Source organism: Pimephales promelas, chromosome 17, assembly GCF_988280905.1.
Source record: "Pimephales promelas chromosome 17, fPimPro1.hap1.1, whole genome shotgun sequence".
Classification (NCBI taxonomy): Eukaryota; Metazoa; Chordata; class Actinopteri; order Cypriniformes; family Leuciscidae; genus Pimephales; species Pimephales promelas.
In genome coordinates, this window is record NC_142785.1 from 1,613,566 (window position 1) to 1,637,547 (window position 23,982).

The window sequence follows — 23,982 nt, forward strand, 5'->3', positions numbered from 1 at the left end:
TGTTAGTGAGTGTGTGTGTGTGGGTGAGTGAGTGTGTGAGTGACTGAGTGAGTGGGTGAGTGAGTGAGTGTGTGTGTGTGTGTGTGTGTGTGTGTGTGTGAGTGACTGAGTGAGTGGGTGAGTGAGTGAGTGTGTGTGTGTGTGTGTATGCGTGTGTGTGAGTGACTGAGTAAGTGTGTGTGCGTATACATACGTGTGTGTGTGTGTGTCTGTTTTGAAGGTCAGTTGAAACAATAAAACCACTATCAGCCTGAATCATGTGACGTATATTATTCCATTACTGGTCATTTATTATCTAGATACACATGTATGGTGTGGGGTGTGGGACCCCAAGGCTCTATATTTTCTCTCTATATACTTGCATTGTTTTCTCTCTCAATGCTTCCATTAGGCTCTACTTTTAAAAAAGCATGGCTTGTATTATCATTGCAGACGATACACAACTTGCTTTCCCCCTGAAGCACAAAACAGGCTGAGACTCTCTTGGTGTCCGTCTGTACGATGTCGAGGTCTGGATGTCGTTATGTTTTTAAATCTAAAAGAGAGTAAAACAGAGATCATTGCGTTTCGCTCCCAAAAAATGTCTCTTTAAAATCTTCTTGAGTGTCTTATTTGATAGTGAACTTAATTTGATAAGCAAATTAGTTTAGTTGTCAAATTGAGTTTTTACCAACTAAGAGAGTTAGTATTAACTCTTTCTCCACCAAACACAAATTTTCTGGGTTTGCACTTTTTCCACAGTAGGCGGCGCTGTGACACATCTTCTGAAAGATTAATGAATCTCCTGATCAAAGCACATGCGAAGAAGATGCAGAAACAAGTGATATTATATGTAATCATATGCATATGTAAAATAATGCGATCATCAACATCAAAACTGCGTAACGTTCCTGAATGAACTGTCGACCCAGGACGAGTGATCGGACTATGAAGTTTTGAGGTGTTGATGAACACATCTGCGTTTTGGTCCTCATTCTCAATCCCATCCAAACGTACTGTAGTCTTTGACAGAAACACAATTTTCTCAGTGTTTTGCTCAAAATGTAGCTTTTTTTAATGAAACTTACCAAAAATAAAGTGTTGACAAAAAAATAGCATGAATAAAATGCTAGCACAGATTTTTTTTGTTCAGATATTTACAGAAGAGGATTAGGGCCAAGCTATAATAAAAAAATAAAACCATCTCGAGATTAAAGTCATTATAATGCGAGATTAAACTCGTTAAATTTCGAGAAAAACAGTCAAAATACAATCTTGAGAATAAACTCATTAAATATCGAGAATAAAGGCGTTGTGTTTCGAGAAAAAAAGTCTAAATGAAATGTAGAGAATAACGCATTCGATCAGTGTTCATTTCATAGCCTACTGATAGAGGACGTGGCCAAGATGGATCACTAGTCAAGACTTAGATTGTATTTCGACTTTTTTTCTCGAAATTTAACGAGTTTTTTCTCGAAACACAACGACTTTATTTTCGATATTTAATGAGTTTATTCTCAAGATTGTATTTGGACTTTTTTCTTGAAATTTAACGAGTTTTTTCCCCGAAATTTGACTTTATTCTCGATTTTTAATGAGTTTAAACTTGCATTATAATGACTTTAATCTCAAGATGGTTTTATTTTTTTATTTTTGCTTGGCCCTAATCCTCTTCCGTATATATTTATACAACAGAATGTTGACATTTAAAATTTTAAATAATGAATTTTGTGTAAAAATGATCAAAAAAATGATCAAAAAACGCTGGTGGTGGCTGGCTACTTAAAAAAAAATGCGATTCATGCTTCTATTTCTTATGTCTTTTATATCTAAGAAATGGTTCTATTTAGAACCAGAAATGGTTCCATCCCCCACTTCATATATGGAACTCCAAAATGGTTATATAGAACCATTTTTTTTTTGGTAAAAGGTTCTATTGGCCAAGTGCGGAACCCCAGGATTCTATATAGAACCCAGAGGAACCCTTTTTTTAAGAGTGTTTAGAACCTTTTAGGGGTTCCGAATACATAGCGCTGATAGAACCTTTTAAGGTTCTATATAGAACCTTTTATTCTAGACTATTGTAGCTCCCTGTATTTGCAGGGTTCCTACAGGGTCTTAAAAAGCCTTAAAAGCATTGAATTTATGAATTTGGAAATAATACCTTAAAAAGTCTTTAAAAAGTCTTGAATTTTGATATCTGGGTCTTAAAAATTGTGCTGTATGCCAGTGTTAATTTCATTGACGAAAATAATGATAAACCTTTCTTCAACGACATTTTTTCACTGACGAAAACGAGACGCTAGTTTTGAATGACAAAAACGATGACGAAAATCTATTGACATTTTCGTCAACGAAAAAAAAAAACCTAGATGAAAATGTTAGATAGTGTCGATCTGGGAAGCGATCCAGTCAGAACTGATGTCCTGTGTGTGTTTAGCTAATGTTAAAACACAACTTAACATTAACATTATTTTACCTGCTTGACTTATCATCTTTTACCCATTCCACATTTGAAAAATTAATGAACAAGGTTGAAGGATTTTGTTTTTCTTTGCTGGTAGGGATGAGAAATTGGTATTAATTTTTTATATAAATGGTCTTAAAAAGACTTGAATTTAACTTGAAGAAACCTGTAGGAACCCTGATTTGGGAATAAAGTGTTCTTCCATATCTAGATTACAAATGGTCCAAAATGCCAACATATAACTCCTGTTTAATATCTTTACACTGGCTTAAAGTCTCTCTGTAGACAATCACTTTATCCCCTAAAACTCATCTTTGATCACCAAAACGACATATTAAGGCGTGTCGTCCTTCAAAAAAATGTCTTCATGTCTTAAAATATCTTGAACGTAACTCGAAACCCTTTCCTCATTTAGTATGCGCGGTTCTATGAATATGCAAATGAGCCCCACCTCCACTCACTTAGCTCAGAGATCCACTGGTCGACGATCACACGCTGATCTGATTGGTTATAAGGTGGTTTGTGATTGGTTACAAGGTCGTTCACTGCAGTTTTAAGCAGAAAATACTCGACTTTTGAATTTACACACGGTTTAAGCGTATTAAAAATCTACATAAACAACATTAAAAGCTGGATTGTAAGAACTGGTATCTCTAGAAGTCCTTTGTTATTGTCTTTGTGTTTTGCTTTTGATTAGTTTTAGTGTATTTATCATTCTTTTTAGAACATTGTGCTTTACATAATGAGATTATATATACACTTTTACGTTACTTTTTATGCATGGAGTATTTATATGTGTAATGGGACACATTCATGTGTTTGCGGTGGCGTTTCGGCTTAAAGAAAGTCCAGAAATGCTAATGTCTCAAACACACACAGGAATTTAACGGCTGAGTTAACGGTGTATGGAACTAATTTGCGCTCCTGTTTTAGGGCTACAACTGAACATTGTAATAAGCCGGAGGATTTATGTCCGTATGAAACCAGGCTGGTTCCCAATTAGAAACACAACTGGTTTTTCAATCATAACTTGTCACGTAAACTCTAGTTGAGCGTGTTTTCACACAAGCGTTGTGTGTTTTGGTCACTTTCAGACGTATAGATTCATACGTTTCTCGGGTCTCTCCGTTTCTCGAGTTTTTAATTTCTGAATGCTATATTACAGCGACTGGGCAGAACCCCAGTTTTTCCCATCTCACTTCTGTTTTTCAGTTTGGCAAGCTCACAGGAAGTGATGACGAATTATATTGTATTAATCCCATAAGGGAGTCCCCAGTTCATTATTATTATTATTTTTTGCTATGCTGGGCTCAGGTTTTTTATTCTCATAGGAGCTTTAACAGGTATAAGACCTTGCATAGTTATGTTTTATTAGCTCAAATCCTTGTTTATGCACGATCCAGCAGATACCTTGGAAGTGGAATAGTAATATGTTTAATATAATATGTTTAAATTGCCTAAACTTCAGTGTTTTTCAAAGTAAATCACAAAGTCTTTCCAGGAACCCGTTTTTCAAGTCCAGCTCGAATATGAGTTTTTTCATCACATACTGAATACATTTATGCATTTTGCTAGATGCTTTTATCCGGAGCAACTGTCATTGCATTGAAGAAAGGCGTTTTATCAGTTCATGCGTTCGCTGGGAATCGAACCCGTGAGCTTGGTGTCGCGAGCTTCATGCTCTTCTGCTAAAAAAAAAATATATTTTCTCATATTAAGATATTTATTTGAGCTGTTCTGAACAAATATAATCGAAATTAAGTGGGTTTTTGCTGAAAACAAGAAAAAAACATCTGCCACTGGGGTCAGAAAAATACATGTGTTTTCCCTTCGAATTGAGTTTTCATTTTCTTTCCCTATTGGCAGATATTTTGTCTTGTTCAGATATTTGTACTGGCCACAAGACAAACACACTGAGGTAGAAAATCTTTTTTTGCAGTGTGTATGAATGAAGCTCAACTTTAAACCAGAGGTAAAAATAAAATGAGAATTTCAGTTCATATTTGATTATTTTATTTCAGGAAGGAATGTAATTTAGTAATCTGCTTTAAACATTGTTAATACACACACTCATATGGCAAGCCGTTTTAGCTTTTATTCATTTCCAGGATATGAATTATTGATATCAACAATTACATTTTTTGATATCAACAATTGAATTATTCATATCAAAAATGTAATTCTTGATATCAACAATTGAATTGTTGATATCAACAATTTAATTGCTGATATTTGTATTTTCACTAGTGAAATGTCACCATAGGCTGCCATTCAAAATAAATTGTTGATATCAAGAATTGATTTCTTACTAGTAGAAATTCATAATTTTTGATATTACATTGTTACTAGTAAAATGTGAATTCCTGATATCAATAATTAAATTGTCACTAGTTGAAATGTCTATTCTTGAAATCAACAATTCAATTGTTACTAGTAAATATTTGTTACTAGTTTTGATATCTGAAAATGTATTTCTGATATCAATAATATTTCAGATATCTAAAATGACTTTCTTACTAGTAACAATCACATTCATGATATCAGAAATTAAAATTGTCACTAGTAAAAATTGAAATATTGATATCAAAAATTAACATTGTTACTAGTAATTCAATTGTGGATATCAAGAATAGACATTTCAACTAGTAACAATTGAATTCTTGATATAAAAAATTGGTTTTGAATGGCAGCCTATGGGGACGTTTCACTAGTGAAAATACAATTGTTGATATCAAGAATGTAATTGTTGATATCAGGAATTCATATCCTGGAAATGAATAAAAGCTAAAACGGCTTGCCATACTTACACACACACACACACACACTCACACACAGCTCATGTTCTGCCACCTGTGAGTGTGTTATTAGTGTCAGATGCCTCCGTCAGACGCGAGCTCCATTAACTCAAACTCCTCCTCATTCACTGCCAGAAAAGCTTTCAAATAAACCTCGGGTTTGAGCTCAAACACCACGGCTGTTTTAAGCAACACTCAAAAAACCCTTTAAAGTGGATCGGTTTGAGCGGAAGAGTTATCCGCAGTCAGACGTCACCGTTCCTCTGGCTCAAGAGGACATTAATGCACTGCAGTCCCATCCAAATCACCGTTTATTATCATTATCATCATCATTATCATTATATTAATCGCAGTAGTATGGGATGTAGTATAAAGTTTTAGGGGATTCTGTTGTTTTTCATAGAGATTTCTCCGTTATTAACGGATCAAACAGCGCAGACGTGCAAACCGGGAGAAACATTGTGCCATGAATGAACCAGTCCACAGATCAGCGACGCTCAGCATGGGTTTACTGTAGTAACACTGAATTATGTTTTTCAAGTACGTCACACACATCTTTTTCCAGCACTTCAAAACTCAAATATTGTCATATTTAAATGTTATTTTTAATGTGATGATGACCAAAACATTATTTGTTCAACCTTCAAAGATTACCCCCATTTATAAAACTAAAAGTTTAAAGATGAAGGAAAAAGTGTTTTATTTTTTCGTAATTATTATTATTATTATTATTATTATTTTTAAAAATCAAGGAAATTTTTTTCTGGCATTTCTATGTTTTTTGCTGTTTCGAAAACGTACCTAATGTCACACCACTGTATCGAACCGAACCGAACCGTGAATTTTGGTAATCGTTACACCACTACTGTGTATATATATATATAATTCATCTGAAAATATTTATTGTGTATTTATTATGTTGTGTTATTAGAGCCTGACCGATATATCAGCCGATATTAGGCATTTTCCATAATATCGGTATCGGCAGTTATAATGGTGATAAATGAATATTTAAAAAATAAAATAAAAACGGACAAAACTCGCTTTAATCATCTCTCCTTGGCCTGTTATATTGAAAATGTATGTTTTACAGTTTGCAGTATGATGTTATCTATTGCTAAATTCATAGACTAGCTAAGCACAAAGCTAGCTAATGCCACTATCATCAGTGGAAGACCGTTAACGTTAACATTAATGAGCTTGGAAATGAACTTTTTCTGCCTAAATAAAGTAATGATTACTGTATTTATAACTAGCATATCTCTAGTTACAGTACCTGCATTGTAAAATGTAAGTTAGACTTGCGAGGAGTGAACATTTAGACATAGAGAAAAAGTATCAAACGTATCTTGTGCAGAAAAGTTAGCTTTCCTTTTACACGTGTGTGAAATTCAACAATATTTAATAAAAAATATATATATATTGGCCGATATATCGGAATATCGGATTTTAAAACCCAAAAATATTTGTACCGTTATCGGCCTTCAAAATCCTTTATCGGTCGGGCTCTATGTGTTATTATTATATTATATATATATATATTTTTTTTTTTTATAATGTATATGTATATATATATATATATATATTTATATATTTTTTTTTTATAATGTATATGTATATATATATATATTTATATATATTTTTAATGGGTATAACTGATGTATTGCATGATGTTGCAAGACTTTTCTGCAGCCAAATGATGTTCCCTGTAGGGATCCTGACTACTGTAAACTCGCCATCATATATAATCTCTCTCTCTCTCTCTCTCTCTCTCTCTCTGTCAGACGCAGCCGGTCCCGAACCCCGTGTCCTATTACATGCATCATTCGCCCTGGTGGATCCATCGCTTCGAGACTCTCAGCAATCACTTCATCGAGCTCGTCGTGCCCTTCTTCACCTTCATGGGCCGCCGGATGTGTCTGGTCAACGGCGTCCTGCAGATCCTCTTCCAGGCCGGTTTCATATTTCAATATTTCATATTTCCCAGATGATTTCAGAGCAGTTTGCTCCTCTGGAAGGGAGTTCATCACAACTTTGTCGCCATCTAGTGGCATCACTGGCTCACTGACTAGAGGAGCTCCACCTAAAGGGCCTGTTTTCATTCATTCATCAGGGCTGTGTCACAATATATCGCAATACAAAAATGCATCAATATGTATCGTGTATAGTTCACTCAAAATGGAAATTACTGTGCACGAAAAAATTCAAGTTGATTCGTGTCAGTACTACATTAAACTGCTGCATATAATGTTGAATATAATGTGTAATGATGAATATTTGTGGGTCCTGATAATGCCAAATGTCTGATGTTACCAGTAATAAGTTGCCGACATTATTTTAACCCTCTGATGGTCCTCGGTCACTTCTGACCGAATAATTTTCTGTTTTGAATTATTAAAAATCACAGCTTCATCTGAATGTTACGAAACTTGGTGACATTTCTGGCATTAGGTATGTGAACACACAAAAAAATTGAAGTCATGATCCGAGCATGCTAAGTGGTCGTAAAAAAATAGTCACAGAAATGACCGACCCATAGGAAATGAATGGGAAATTTACAAAAAAACAAAAATTCTCTGAATTTTTGGTTGTACAATCTACAAATCGGCCACAATTAATAAAAGAAGTCTACCGTAATAAAGGGGTGATACTCTACAGCATCAAGAGTGCAAAAAATGTACACCCACCCACACACACACACATACAAACACACTTTTATACACATATAGACCAATAAATTCAGACTACAAAAAATCTGTTTTGAATTTTTAAAAATCACATCTTCATCTGAATTTTACGAAACCTGGTGACATTTCTGGCATTAGGCATGTGAACACACAAAAAAATTGAGTTCATGATCCGAGCATGCTAAGTGCTCGTAAAAAAATTAGCCACGATTTTGGTCTTTGGTCAAAAATGACCCCCATAGGAAATGAATGGGAAATTGACAAAAACACAAAAATTCACATTTAAATTTTTTTTTTTTTACACATTTTTTAATAAGAAATAGTTTTGAGATTGTTTCAATTATATATTCAAATCCACCAAAAAAAAAAAAAAAAATGTGTTCATAAACATCTGGGGAATTCAAATGCCTCTACATAGAGAGCTGTACATGCCATCTAGTGGTCACACCATGATTCTACGCTTTTTCTCTGTACTGTAACCAGATGGTGCTAATTTTGTTCGAAAAATATTTTTTTTCTGAAGGCCTAGACTCTATATTGAACAAAAATACAGCATTAATATTTTTATTAAAAAAAATAATATATACATAGAAAAATATACATACATATTTCCATTGAAAAAATAGACCATAAATATAGCATAAATATTAATAAAATCAATAAAATTGTCTCAAAATACTAAATCAAAAAGAATAAATATTATAGAACAAAAATAAATTGCATTGGTTTTACTGGGATTGAAGAAGTTTCATTTTTACTCACTTCTGACCGGGAAGGCCCAGGACGTGACTCATTAAGGAAGACCATCAGAGGGTTAAATATATCTAGTCAGTGAAAGAGTGCAAGCATAAAATAATTCTGTATTTTCAGTTTCAGAATTATGAATATTGTCTCTATTGTCCTGTGCTTTGGGTTTCAGAGACAAGTCCAAACCTTTTCATTTACACACACACACAATATCAAATTAGCATTTTAATCAACATTTTTTGTTCAGCTTTTATCATATGTCTTGGAGTGCTGTATCGTGATGTGTATCGAATCGTGTCGGTATCGTCACACTCCTAATTTCCACGTCTCTTTAATAACAGGTTGTTCTGATCATAAGTGGGAATCTGAGTTTCCTGAACTGGCTGACTATAGTTCCCAGTCTGGCCTGTTTCGATGACGCTGCTTTGGCTTTTCTCTTCCGCCGTTCTGGAGGAGCCAGAAAGACTTTACTGAAGATTCAGAGCGAAGAAGCTGCGGGTCACGGGCCGCCGGCCACCAGAGGTCGGATTTTACTCGCACACATACAAAGACTTGTCAAACGATTAATCGCTATTAATCGCATCCAAAATAAAAGTTTGTGTTTACATAATATATGTGGGTGCACTGTGTATAATTATTTTATATATATAAATAATCACACATGCATGTATATATTTAAGAAAAAAATATTATTTATATACATAATATAAATATATATACAGTTTATACCTGAAAATATTTCTTAAATATATACAAGCATCATGTGTGTGTGTATTTATATATATATATAATAATTATACACAGTGCACCCACATATATTATGTAAGCACAAACTTTTATTTTGGACGCGATTAATCGTTTGACAGCCCTACTTCACAGTGTTTGGCAAAGACTTTATTTTAAGGTGACGTAGTAATGACAGGAAATGATGCATAATTACAACTAACCCTAACTCTATAGTAAGTAAATGTAGTTAATTATTATTACTCAGTACTTATTTGAGTACTACGTCTCCTTAAAATAAAGTATAACCAGTTTTTTTTATAATAATAATAAATAAGCCGTCAACCGCCTGTAGTTTTGTGGGATCTTCTCTGCATCATCTTTTTTTGTTTCTATTGAGTTTAATATAAGCTTGATGCTCCACTAATAAGCAATAAAGTTTAAGCACAATTAAAAACAACAAATATTGTACCAAACTGCTGTACAATCAAGACGAATGCAATAAATACCAGGATTAGCAAAATTGTAAAAAAACAAAAAAAAACTGACTATAAAACATGAAAAAATACAGTCAAAATTTAGAAATATTTTTATAATGTAAATCATCAGTTTTCTATGTGAATATACAGTAAAGTGTAATTTATATCCTGTGATCAAAGCATCATTACTCCAGTCTTCAGTGTCACATGATCCTTCACAAATCACTCTAATATGATGATCTGATGATTAAGAAACATTTATAATTATTATCAATGTTGAAACTGCGATGCGTTTTATTTTTCATGATTCTTTAATGAATAGAAACATTTATCTGCATTACAAATGTCTTTACTCTCACTTTTGGTCAATTGAATATGCAATTATTGAACAGTATTCATGTCTGTTGAAGAGCTGGTGTATAGAGATGGGTGGTATAGACTAAATAGTTTATGCACATTATTGTATCATCTTTTATTACTCAAAACAGTGAATTGAACATAATGAAATATATAGAATGAGAAAAAATCACGTCGTGCTGCTTCATATTTCTGTAGAAACTGATACATTTTATTTTCCAGGATTCTTTGATGAATAGAAAGCTCAAAAGAACAGCATTAATTTGAAACAGAATATTTTGTAACAATATAAATGTCTTTACTGCCACTTTTGATCAATTGAACTCTCTCTCTCTCTCGTCTCAGGTGTGTTGATCAGACGTGTGCTGAACGTGTCTGTGGGTCTCCTGATAGCGTATCTGAGTGTCCCGGTGGTGATGAACCTGCTGAGCTCCAGACAGGTGATGAACACCTCGTTTGACCCGCTGAGGATCGTCAACACGTACGGAGCCTTCGGCAGGTACCGCATCCGTGTCTGCCTGAGCTTAAAGGGCACCTATTATGGCATTTAAAATGTTCCTGATATTGTTCTGGGAGTCCCCAACAACAGTTTTACGAGGATGCAATGACAAAAAACACTTTTGTTGTCTTATAATATGCATTTATTTGTACCTGATTTGCTCACCGACTCCCATATAAATCGTTTAGTGAGTCCTTTTTCCAAAACCCGCCTTTGCGTGACGCTAATCTGCGGTGATTGGTCAGATGACCTAGTCAGTTGTGATTGGTATTCTCTGTGCAGAGATTGTCGAAAACGGAACGCCTATTACCTTAAATGGGTATTCTTATTCAAATAACTTGTCAAGTTGACGTCAACTAGACAAAGGAAAAGCATCGTTCTTCGAACGATTCATATCAGCGACTCAGAGTCGACTCTTACTTTTGAGAGACAATAACTTTGTATACGATGAACTTTCATGTTTAAAACTTTGCAGGATGTTTTCGTTCACTTAGATCTATGTTAAACACTACATGAAGGCCAATTTTCAAAAATCCATAATAGGTACCCTTTAAAGGTGCAGTCTGTAATATCGACAGCTAGTGGTCGAAACCGGTACTGCAGTTCAAATTCAAAATAGCGGAGATGGTTTTTTGACCTATCAGTAAGCCCCTCCCCTCGAACGCAGATCAGCCAATGGCAGTGTAGTATCAGTTGCTCGGGTAACTCGGACATCTTTACACATATTATTGATCTGTGTTGTACTACTTTCTGTATTGTGAAAAGCGCTATATAAATAAATTAAATCTTTAGGTTTCAGCGCCATAGAGAAACATTGGAAGATTTGAAACTCTCGTCGGTTTTATGGTGTTTTATACTACAAAAATGATAAAACGATCGTCACGGAGTGTTTAGATGGATACCGTTGGGTAGAATCTGCGATCTCTGAGCCAGTTTGTTTTGCGTTTCCTGCAAACTGGCATCACGGGTGTCGAAATACTATTGGATGAACTGGCAGAGGGCGGAGTCACATAGAGCAAAACAACAACACACATTCCCACACTGAACACGCAATTTAAAGTAAAATAACTGGCTGTAGACGTGTGTTTCAGAGAAACGAGTGCTGTATTTTCTACACTATTAGTCACTCCGGAGTGATCAGTCAAAAAATGCATCATAAAGAGGAAAAAAACACATATAAGTCGCATTTATTTAGAAATTTATTTCACAAAATCCAAGAACAGACATTTAATCTGGAAAAGCAAGTTACTCAACTACAATACACAGAACAACAGGCGCAATAGGTTTCCGGTGTGTTACCGTAACACATTAACGGTTATTCAGCTCCACGATAGCATAAGGAACACCCGGGAGGATGAATTAACATAAGCAGCGCTAATGCTTTCTCTTGGTTCATCTGAGTCTAAATTCATTTTGATATATAAGTTGCACCGGAGTATAAGTCGCAGGACCAGCCAAACTATGAAAAAAATGCGACTTATAGTCCGGAAAATACGGTATGGGTAACTCAGCATGTTTTCTTAAATTGGCGGAAGTAACCGGATTTTGGCGCGTTCTCACCGCAGGAACTAGGAAGCTCAAGCGAAACGATCGCTCATTTAATAAATAAATAACAAAGTTTTAAGTTTTATAAGCTCAAATGCTCGCCTTGCTCTGTTCTGTGATGCGCGTTCGTGACTCTCCTGTTCGAACTCGTTCATCAAAATGAACAAATCTTTTTGTATCGTTTTGTTCGTTGAATGAACCAAATGACTCGGAAAAAGATTCGTTCATTTTGATGAACAGGAGAGTCACGAACGCGCATCACAGAACAGAGCAAGGCGAGCATTTGAGCTTATAAAACTTAAACTTTGTTATTTATTTATTAAATGAGCGATTGTTTCGCTTGATAAGACCCTTATTCATCGTCTGGTGTCGTTTAAAGCCCTTTGAACAGTTTGTAGTTTGCACTGAAACTCTCTTTGGGACCTTGAACCGTTTGGACCCCATTGAAGTCCATTATATGGAGAAAATCCTAGAATGTTTTCATCAAAAACCTTAATTTTGTTTCGACTGAAGAAAGAAAGACGTGGACATCTTGGATGACATGGGGGTGAGTAAATTATCAGCTAAAGTTTTTTGAAAAGTGAACTACTCCTTTAATATAAACCTCATCAGTAACCAGCAGATGGCAGAGCTGTTGCACTTCTAACCCTCAATTCAATTCAGAATTGCTTCATTGGCATGACTGTACATATTTACAATATTGCCAAAGCTCGGAAATTATAGAATAATTATAAAGACATCAAAATAATAAACATAACATTATAATTTATAACATATAAATTATAACTTACAACATATAAACGTTAAATTTAAATGTACAAATTAAATTAATTGTACAAATTAACAGTGTAACAAATTAGAATATCTGTGAACAGTTGATACCACAGTGTTTTAACATATATATATATATATATATATATATATATATATATATATATATATATATATATATATATATATATGTTATGAAGACTATATGAAGACTTCAGATGCAAAAGCCTCTAAGTGCCATCAAAAATTTTCTTCTATAATGATAATTTTTATCAAGCTCGTATGTTTATATCCAGTTATTACACTTTAATGGCAATGACAATTACCTATTAATTGTCATTAAAGTGAAATTATTGAAATTAAATTTTGGAGCTTGATAAAAATTCTAATTTTAAAAGAAAATTTCAGATGGCACTTAGAGGCTTTTGCATCTGAAGTCTTCATATATATATATATATATATTTATACAGTATGTGTGTGTGTATATATATATATATACACTATATATACTGAGGGTCACTGTGGTGGACAGTAGGGAAACACATTGAGGTCAAACACACACATTACACACACATTCACCTGCTGTGTCTCAGGCTGTGGCACACACACACACACACACACACACACACACACACACACACACACGTATCTGGCAGCCAGTGCTGAGGTCTGTCCCTCTCCTAGTGTGATCTTTATCTGCTCTACTTCAGTCATGGCTGTATAGTTTTGTAGTTAGTGAGTTTGTTGAAGTGGAGATCTCTGATTGAACTGAATCTGTGTCAGTAACTCTCTCTCTCTCTCTCTCTCTCTCTCTCTCAGCATCACGAAGGAGCGAACGGAGGTGGTGTTTCAGGGAACGATGAGCGTAAACCACACCGGAGAGGACGTGATCTGGGAAGAGTACGAGTTCCTGTGCAAACCTGGAGCTCTGGATCGAAGACCGTGCCTCATCTCACCGTATCACTACCGACTGGACTGGCTCATGTGGTTCGCTGCGTTACAGGTTCAATTCTAATGTTGTTTTCCTGCTTGAATGTTGATTATTCTCCTCATATTCTCCATTGTTGCGGCTCTTCTCTTCCCAGTCTGTCAGGAACGCTCTGTTTACTTCCTGTCTCTATTAAGCCCCTCCTCCTGAAAAGCACACTGCGCTCTGATTGGTCGGCTGGAGTAGTGTGTTGTGATTGTGTGTTTTTGGGAAATGTCCCGCCCCTAATTACCACAACGCCAGTTAACACACTACAAACGAACTCAACCAGGCCCCGCCCCTTTATTCAGCGCATGAATTATTATAATGAGGAATATTGTGACGTGTTTGTTCCCAGACTACAATGGAGGCGTTTCAGGAGTTCATAAACACTGACGCTCACATAGAGAAGAACTCTCGCTGGAGGGACTTTGTGCTTTGTAATTAAAGAACACTAAAGAAAGTTAAAAATGTGAAAAAGTATAATAGGACCCCTTTAAAAGTAATAGTAACCAATCATCCAATCAATCCACACAGACTAAATCAAGCCCCGCCCACATTTTTTCTTGTTCCAGAAGCTTTTCGCTCGTTATACGACACAATATAGCAGAAAAGACCAGCACAACTTCACTTTCATGACTACTTTAAAGAGGAAGAGGAGATGTACCATATGTTATTTTCTAAAACATTGCACCGGGTGGGTCGAAATTGATTGTTATTACATTTTCAGAAAGAATGTAAAATACAGATAATATTAATTTGAATAAAATACTCAAAAAATGACACAATCGAAAATGCAGACTTATTATTCAGATCAACTGAATCAGTTCTGATCTGATAGTGTCAGTCATATCGAAAATATTACTTAATATTATGTTTCTTTAAACCCTTTTAAATGCTAAACATAAACTCTAAATGTTTAATATTTCAGTTCTGCTCGTTCCACGACACACAGAACAGCGATGGGGGAAAACATAAACACACAGAGGTTATCGTGGTAATTAAAATGTGTGAACTACATGCTTGACATTATTTACATTATATAAGTTGTTTTGGAGGTTAATAAACGCACTCGGGTTTCTAAGCATCTGGAAATTGATTGATTAAAAATGCAGTTTATATATATATACTCTACATACTATACATGTAGTTTCTGCTCTAAAATTCATTCAGACTTTCTTTCTGATGATTTATAAATGTTAGTTCGGGGTGTAAAATGTCATGTGGTGCGACTCCCTACAAATGTAAGAATATTTATGAATGAATAAATCATGATATCTGTAAAAAAAAAATATATATATTTAAAAACTGTGCACATATGACTGTGTAGATATGTACTTTTTACTTGGTACACCAAATTAAACACCGTTTTCCAAAAAGGTATAAAAGTTTGTACTGTATGAAACCAACATGAATACATATAGAGAAGAGGGCATTCATGTTTGCCGGTTTCCAAACCAAAAAAATTGCTATTTTATTGTATGTTATTTCTAATGTGGATGTATGAATGTTGTTTGTCATTTTGAATCAAATCACTGCTGTCAATTTCTTTTAATAATTTCTTCAGCAGAAGATGAATTTTACTATTTTAATTTAATTGAACTGGTCAATAGAAAGCATTCAGATTTTGTATTATTCTCGTGTAACACACACTCACTCACAGACACACACACACCAATAAGAATTGAGCTGCGCAGACAAATGAGGTCATCAATCTTCTGAGTCGCTGTTTTTAAGTGGGCATTACAAACAGGCGTTTTTCCCTGCAGTGATCGTTAAGCGAACGTGTCTTTATTTCATTTAGTCATTTATCAGACGCCTTTATCCAAAGCGACCTTTGAACTGCTGATCTAATGGTGGCCATCTCCTACTGTACACATGCTGGATGCTGTACGGTGACGGGTGTTTGTTTGAACGGCTCTGGTTTCTCTCTTCCAGACGTACGAGCAGAGCGAGTGGGTGATTCACATCGCAGGTCGACTGTTGGCAAACGACTCCACGATTCTTTCCCTAATGGCGCACAATCCATTCCAGGACAGAGAGAAACCCCGGTAAAGTTCAAGCCAAGAAGTATAAGTTCACTAAGCATTAGATACGCCACTGTACATATAAAATAATAATAATAATAATATAAAGATAGTTATTAAAGCTGCAGTCCGCAGTTTTCCCTCTTTGTCGCCATCTCTGTTCGAAATCTGCAATTGCACTTATTCATGGAATTATCGACTTTACGAGAGTTGTGCCTCGGTGTGGCACAGCGTGGATGAACACGATGTTTTGAGAAAGGTGTGTGTCTGTCAGCCGCCGCTGTGGATACTGGCATTCGCGATCACAGATTATACTTTTTGGAAGTATGACCAACATAATAATTTTCACCCTAAAATGTCATCTGAACAAGTAAGAAAGGATAATTCATGCAATTTTATAGTATTTATTTAAAAGAATTAAAACAGATTCATGTCTATCCTTGTATTATTCAGCTGGCTGAGATTGATATGGGATTTTGAAAGTAATTAGTAATTAAAAGTAATGAAATACTTTTTAGAGAGGGTAATCAGTCCAGTAATCTAATTACACTGTTGAAGAGGTAATTAGTAAAAATTACTTTTTTAGAGTAACTTACTCAACATTGATAATAATAATAATAATAATACATTTTATTTTTAAAGCACTTTACATTTGACACTAAATCTCAAAGTGCTACAGTAAAACATAATTAAAAATAAACATAAGAAATACAGTTTACAATAAAAACACATGTTAGAAGGCAGGACTAAAAAATCGCATCAGCGATATGAGATATGGGATTTTGAAAGTAATTAGTAATTAAAAGTAATTAAATACTTTTTTAGAGGGAGTTATTAGTCCAGTAATCTAATTACACTGTTGAAGAGGTAATTAGTAAAAATTACTTTTTTAGAGTAACTTACCCAACACTGATAATAATAATAATAATACATTTTATTTTTAAAGCACTTTACATTTGACACTAAATCTCAAAGTGCTACAGTAAAACATAATTAAAAATAAACCTAAGAAATACAGTTTACAATAAAAACACAACATGTTAGAAGGCAGGACTAAAAAAAATCGCATTAGCTATTAAAATAAGCCTGTGTAAAAATATATATTGTCTCAGGATTCCACATTTTATAAAGCGAGTCATAGTCTCTGATGGAGTGTTTGTGCTCTTGATTCATTCTGAATTTAATGAGCTAAAAGATGCAAATACACAAGTTGAGGCACTTTGTATTTCAGGTGGGTCCGAGGAGAGCATTTTCGCTATAAATTTACACGTCCGGGCAGTATCAGCGCCGCTCAGGGGAAATGGTGGATCCGGAAGCGTATCGGACCTTACTTCCCCCCCGTCAGCCTGGACGGCCTCAGGAACTACTTCCAGTCCAGGAACTGGCCTCTACCGGACTCTGAGTAAACCGCCTTCACACACACGACTTTTTTTGTATGTCATCTCTAAAGAAATGCTGTTTTTTTTAACCCAATTTTGGGTCAAATATGCGGACAAACCCAAACGTTGGGTTAAAAAATGGAATTAAAAAATGTAACCCAACGGCTGGGTTTCTCCATATTTGACCCTAAATTGGGTTAAAACAACCCAGCATTTATTTTAGCGTGCTGGGCTTGATAAAACGGTGCCAAAGATGAACAGTTTGTATGTTTTTACGTTTTTTCTCAGGTAAACATTACTCTTCAGTCAGAAGATATATATCAAATATCTTCATATCAAAAACATACGCACACAACATACATACAATACAGTCACGTTTGCCGTACATCTACTCATCAGAAAAGTTTTTTTTTTGACAAATAAAGAAGAACTATGTACATATTAGGGGGTAGTCTTTAATAAAATCAAGTCTTTTGAGATGTTGGTCCATTTTTCCCAGCACAAAGCAAATTATTCCAGTTTATGATTTAAAAATGCTGTTGTGTTCTCTAATTTGTAAATGTCCATTGTGATTTCCATCCATGCATTTAGATGCTCTCGTTACAGCCATCTTGTTAACAGCCTCCAGCGGTATACTCATTAAATATGAATGAACATGGTAATGATTTGCATTTTGGTTTCTCCAGCATTACTTCACATTAGAGACTGATATTATTATGATATTGTACATGCGATGGTAATGTTGAACATTAAATAAAATAATGCAAACCAGCTGAGACCTCAGGAAGAGCTTATGAAATGTGTAAAGGAGTCAATGTACAGTGAGTACACACTGAATATACATACACACACTTTATGTGTGTGTTGCTTTGAGGTAGTGGATAAAACAAACTTAAAAAGAGGAGTGTAAAAATAGAAGTGCGCACAGACCGAAAATAGACGATATACGTGGAAACATAAATGAAAGTGCGCCGACAGACATCATCGGTGCCTGAGAAAAGAGCAGCACTTTTCAAAGACATCAAATTGGTAAACAAATGAATAGTGTAAAATAATCTAAAAAATAATGTGTCAATATTTGCTGAGAAAAGTCCGAATATACGGATCAGGATTAAATGTGTGGATATTTTATTGCATTAATAATTTATACTATAATATGAACTTTAATTATAATAGACTATATTATATTGTACTTTCCATAACACAGCGTAATGAAACACAACATAACGTAGCATAACATATCAGAAACACAAGCCATTATATGACATAACATACAACATAACATAGCACACAACATTACACACTATATAACATTGCATTAAACAATATAGCATTATATAACCTAACACATAACATACACAAACACATAATGCATAGCAACATAACATACAACATAACGTAACACATAACATGACATAACATAGCACACAATATAACATTACATAACACAATATAGCATTATATAACCTAACACATAACATACAACATAACACAACATAACGAGACAGTGACAGACAGTGATAATGATCCTGGAGTGTGACAGCCTCAGTTTATACTGTAATCAAATAATGTAATTCTTGATATCAACAATGCATATCCTGGAAATGAATCAAAGCTAAAACGGCTTGCCATAAACATATAACATGACAACATGTAACATGACATGACATAATGACATAACACAACATATAACATGACATGACATAACATAACATATAACATGACAATATATAACATGACATGACATAACATATAACATTACATATAACATGACAACATATAACATGACATAACATATAACATTACATATAACATAACATATAACATGACATGACATATAACATTACATATAACATATAACATAACATATAACATGACATAACATATAACATTACATATAACATATAACATGACATGACTTAACATATAACATAACATAACATATAACATGACATAACATAACATGACTTAACATGACACGACATGACAATACATAACATGACATAACATATGACATAACAAAACTCTCCTGAAGAGCGCTGCATCCTTTCTAGATCTAGATTAGGAAATGGATACTATATGGAAGAACAACTGCTATTTAAATATATAGTGTTATATAATATAACACAATCCTCCTGAAGCAGGTACAGCATCTTTTCTGGATCGGTGTGAAGCGCAGAGAGTGATAATGATCCAGCGATGGAGACAGACAGAGCTCTAAACTAATAAGCGTGTGTTTCTGCTCATTATCCCAGTGGGCTGAGCCGTTAAATCCACTGGACGGGTGCTTTATTAGCGGTGAAGGGCTCAGGACCAGTAATTACACTGGGAAGTGACAGAGATGCTGGTACCTGTAGGTGAAGTTTCATATCTTAGACTGACGGGAAATCAATTACAACGTACAGTAACTATAGCAACTGATCCGAGTGACAGGTGTGGCTGAAAATGCCCTTTGTGGGATAGACTTTGAGTCAACTTTATGACAGAAGCAGATTTTTTAAGGAATATTTCTTATTACAATCGAGGGGTTTTTTTTAGTCATGTGACTCACTAGTGGCTTTATATGAAAATTATGTAAGGCTCTGTGAGTTATATTTTCCACACATGAGTCACAGACTTTTGACTGTCTGCATTAAGTCGGGTCCAATTTACAGCAAATTCCAGCCAAGATGTTGTTGCATCATAAATATCTTGTTATTTTTATCTGGTTACTCTCACATTAATAGTAGCATAATGTACTATTGCTTTAGTCTGAAAAATGAGACAACTTCAGAAAATACTTGTAGGTCAGTATAGTAATTGATACGGAAGTTAAAAAGGGTTAGTTCACCCAAAAATGAAAATTCTGTCAGTATTTACTCACCCTCATGTTGTTCCAACCCCGTAAGACCTTCGTTCATCTTCGGAACACAAATTAAGATATTTAGGATATTAAAATCGCTCCTGCATACAGTCCATAGGCTTCTTGAGGGACTGGCTCTTGCTGTCCTCGAAAAGTAATTGAAGACATCGTTAAAATAGTCCAAGTGACTACAGGGGCTCAATCTTAAGTTTATCAAACGACGAGAACACTTTTGTGCGCAAAAAAACAACAAAAATAACGACTTTATTTCAACTATTCACTTCCTTCTCCATAAGCCTATAGTCCGTTAACGTAGTGTGATTGCGTAGAGCTACGTCACACGTAGGCTCACTATTGGTCGACGCTGGTCATGTGTGTGTGATGCGTGTGACGTACAATAACAGAAGCTTACGCTATTAAACTAGTTAGCTGACTCGCGCAGAGGGAGAAATAAACGAATAGTTGAAATAAAGTCGTTATTTTTGTTGTTTTTTTGCGCACAAAAGTGTTCTCGTCGTTTGATAAACTTAAGATTGAGCCCCTGTAGTCACTTGGACTATTTTAACGATGTCTTTTATGACTTTTCGGGGACGGCAAGAGCCAGTCCCTCAAGAAGCCTATGGACTGTATGCAGGAGCGATTTTAATATCTTAAATATCTTAATTTGTGTTCCGAAGATGAACGAAGGTCTTACGGGGTTGGAACAACATGAGGGTGAGTAAATACTGACAGAATTTTCATTTTTGGGTGAACTAACCCTAGGTAACTTGGATAGAGATGATAAAATTGTTGTTATATGATCATGTTTAAGACTTCTGGACTAATCGTAGGACAGCAGCTAGTAATGCATTACAGTGTGATGTAGTCTAACTCTTCTGCATCAGAAACTGATAGTGCACACACAAACAAAATAACATATAACATAACATGTGAATTATGATTTTTGAAGAACACGTTGTCTAATATAACACCCAGGTCGTACAGTACATCCTTCTAAACGCAAGATTCTGTGTGTGGGTTTTGGTCCAATAAGTACCTCATTCATATCTGAATTTAACAGAAGAAAATTACAGGTCATCCAATATTGTATATTTGAACACACACTGTCAAGTTGGATAATTTTCGAGATAGCTGGAAACTAATCCCATGTTTTCTTATAATGTGACCGAGTGCCAGTGTTAAGAATAGCAGAGGGCCGAATACAGAGCCTTGTGTCACTCCATACTTTACTGACATTATCTCGTATTTTTCCATGTTTAAATAGTCAAAATACAGTTTAATACGTACGATCTAAACCACCTTAATGCCTGTCCCTGATTACCAGTGTAATTTTGTAGTTGATCTAAGAGTATTTTATGATCTATAGTGTCGAACGCAGCACTAAGATCAAGTAAAACTACTGTAGTATTGAGATACAGCCAGAAGTCTTTAGTAATTTTAACAAGCGCAGATTCTGTGCTATGTTAGGGCCTGAATCCAGAATAAATCTTTTTTTAAATAGATATCATCACATGACTTGCTTTTAGTATTTTAGACATAAATGGAAGATTTGAAATGGGTCAGTGCTATTCATTTGGATCTATTTCTGGTGTCTTAATGAGAGGTTTTCAATTTATAGACAATAATTACTCTGTCTCTGTTGTCTGGTACAAAGTTTGCACTTATATTATAGGATTCTCTGATGTTATTTCGTTGTTATTTATAACAATGACAAAATAAAGAATAACTAAATGACACAAACAAGCTTCCATATTAATCTAAGGCTTGTAAAATGTTGTAATTATTAGTGGCCTATAAGCTGTTTTTTTTTTATATATATTTTTTTTTTATTCTTGCTCATATCTTTGAGTTCATTTTTTGTCAATCCCTCCTCCTAGCTAAAACTAATCCTGATGTACGTTCAAAATAAGACTGCGCCTTTAAGAGGGTTTTGTATTCACGCAAGTGGAGAGACTGAGTGCTCGCGCGCGCGCGCGCGCTTCACTGACTGTTGTCAACGCGCGTGCACTACTACTCTGCTTAAAGGAGTGAGGTGAATTTCCCCTTTCACACAGACGGAGCATCAGCAGCACAAGTGCATTGAGGAGGCTGAGACGTGTTTTCTTTGCACATTTTTGGAGCAGGTGCACTGCGCGGCGCGCGCACTCATTATTTGACGCAAACCCGAAGCCATGCGCACGCTTATTCCTGAAAAGTTCATTCACGCTTGCTGAGACATAGGCTACACATCGGGAAAAGTGACCTAGAGCGTGCTTTTATAAATTACTCGTCGTACGTTCACACGGGGAATAATTCTTCTAATAATAATGTCGAGGAAAAAAGCGGTGAAAGGAAAGGGGAGTTCAAATTCTCCGAGCTCATCTCCCATCAGCGATAAAGAGAAGGGGAAGAAAGTCCTGACCCAGTCCAACGGAGTGGTTTATCCCAGCAGACCCTCTCTCAGCAACAGTGGAGAGTTCTACGACATCGCCTTCAAGGTACACGAGCTCGTTTCAACAACGCGAACACCATGCAGTATGGCAAGCCGCTTACACATTTATACTATTTTTTTTAATTTTTTTTTATTTTTATATTAGGGTAGGCTACTAGTAACATTTTTATATATTTTTATATTTACTACTAATTTCAGTCCCTTGCCTATATTTGAATTTCACTAGCCGTTCCAATTCTATTGAAACTCAAAATTAGAATTTCATGCAAAAGTTCATTTATTTCAATAATTCAATTTAAAAGGTGAAACTATATATATAAATTACTTGCAAAGTGAGATATTTCAAGCATTTATTTGTTATAATTTTGATGTTTATGGCTTACAGTTTATGAAAACCCCAAATTCAACATTAGAATATTGTGAAAAGGTTTTCTGTAATCCATAATCATCACAATTAGAACAAATAAAGGCTTGAAATATCTCACTTTGCATGTAATTAGTCTACATAATATGAATTACTGAAAAAAAGAACTTTTGCACCATATTTCACCTAATTTTTCCTAATCCTCATCCCCATTTAATCCTAAATTTTGTTGAAGTAAACATACGTATAACCTTTGTAATATCTCAAGAAAACGTTTACTGGACGGAAGCTGCTTGAAGATTCATGTTTGCATAATGCATCATTTATTATAAAAATGGGTGTCGAATATGATCATCAGGCTTAATTTGTGCATCTCTCAAACATTGTATTGTATTGCGTTATGTTATAAAACTACACCGCTTTGATCATAAACTAAGCATTTAAATATCTTACTAAGACATATTATTGGCTGTCTGACATACATTTTTTTTAAAATGCATTTTATGTCAATATCTGCTTTACTGTTATAAAGATCTCATTGATTTAGATTACAAGCTTCAGAATTTCTTTAGAAATTGAGTCTCTGAATAAAATTGAGTGTTTTTTCCTCCATATTCTCACTAAATCAGACTATATGAGCTATATGTCGCACATATGATACTCTACAACAATTTTTTTTTATTTGTTAAATATTTTTTTTCTCATAAATATATAAGGCCAATTATTAAGTGTTAAAATGGCTTGCCATACATGTGCATGCATATGTGAGTGTAAATATTTTGCCTGCATGAACATGGCTGCTGTGTTATAAAATGTTTATTTCAGCTCAAATGATTGTGTTGAGATTTATGCAATGAGCTTATTTATGCCACGGCAATTAAAAACAATGAAACGCTATCCAGCTGTCCCACACGGATGAGGAT

The 23,982-nt window shown here is 34.8% G+C and overlaps 3 protein-coding genes across 3 annotated transcripts in view; 2 read left to right on the top strand and 1 right to left on the bottom strand.

Moving 5' to 3' along the window:
* lmf1 (lipase maturation factor 1) overlaps positions 1 to 18,193 on the top strand; it is a 41,000-nt gene extending 22,807 nt beyond the window's left edge. The window contains exons 6-11 of the mRNA XM_039653879.2: positions 7,026 to 7,193; positions 9,017 to 9,197; positions 10,580 to 10,733; positions 13,869 to 14,052; positions 15,955 to 16,067; positions 17,275 to 18,193. Coding sequence (XP_039509813.2) covers positions 7,026 to 7,193; positions 9,017 to 9,197; positions 10,580 to 10,733; positions 13,869 to 14,052; positions 15,955 to 16,067; positions 17,275 to 17,449 — 975 coding nt within the window. The 3' untranslated portion in view covers positions 17,450 to 18,193. The remainder of the gene's footprint in view (positions 1 to 7,025; positions 7,194 to 9,016; positions 9,198 to 10,579; positions 10,734 to 13,868; positions 14,053 to 15,954; positions 16,068 to 17,274) is intronic.
* nt5m (5',3'-nucleotidase, mitochondrial) overlaps positions 1 to 23,982 on the bottom strand; it is a 339,382-nt gene that overhangs the window by 81,946 nt on the left and 233,454 nt on the right. The gene's annotated exons all lie outside the window — the stretch shown is intronic.
* Positions 22,231 to 23,982, top strand: part of rab26 (RAB26, member RAS oncogene family) — a 64,062-nt gene continuing 62,310 nt past the window's right edge. Inside the window, exon 1 of the mRNA XM_089121758.1 lies at positions 22,231 to 22,741. Coding sequence (XP_088977884.1) covers positions 22,571 to 22,741 — 171 coding nt within the window. The 5' untranslated portion in view covers positions 22,231 to 22,570. The remainder of the gene's footprint in view (positions 22,742 to 23,982) is intronic.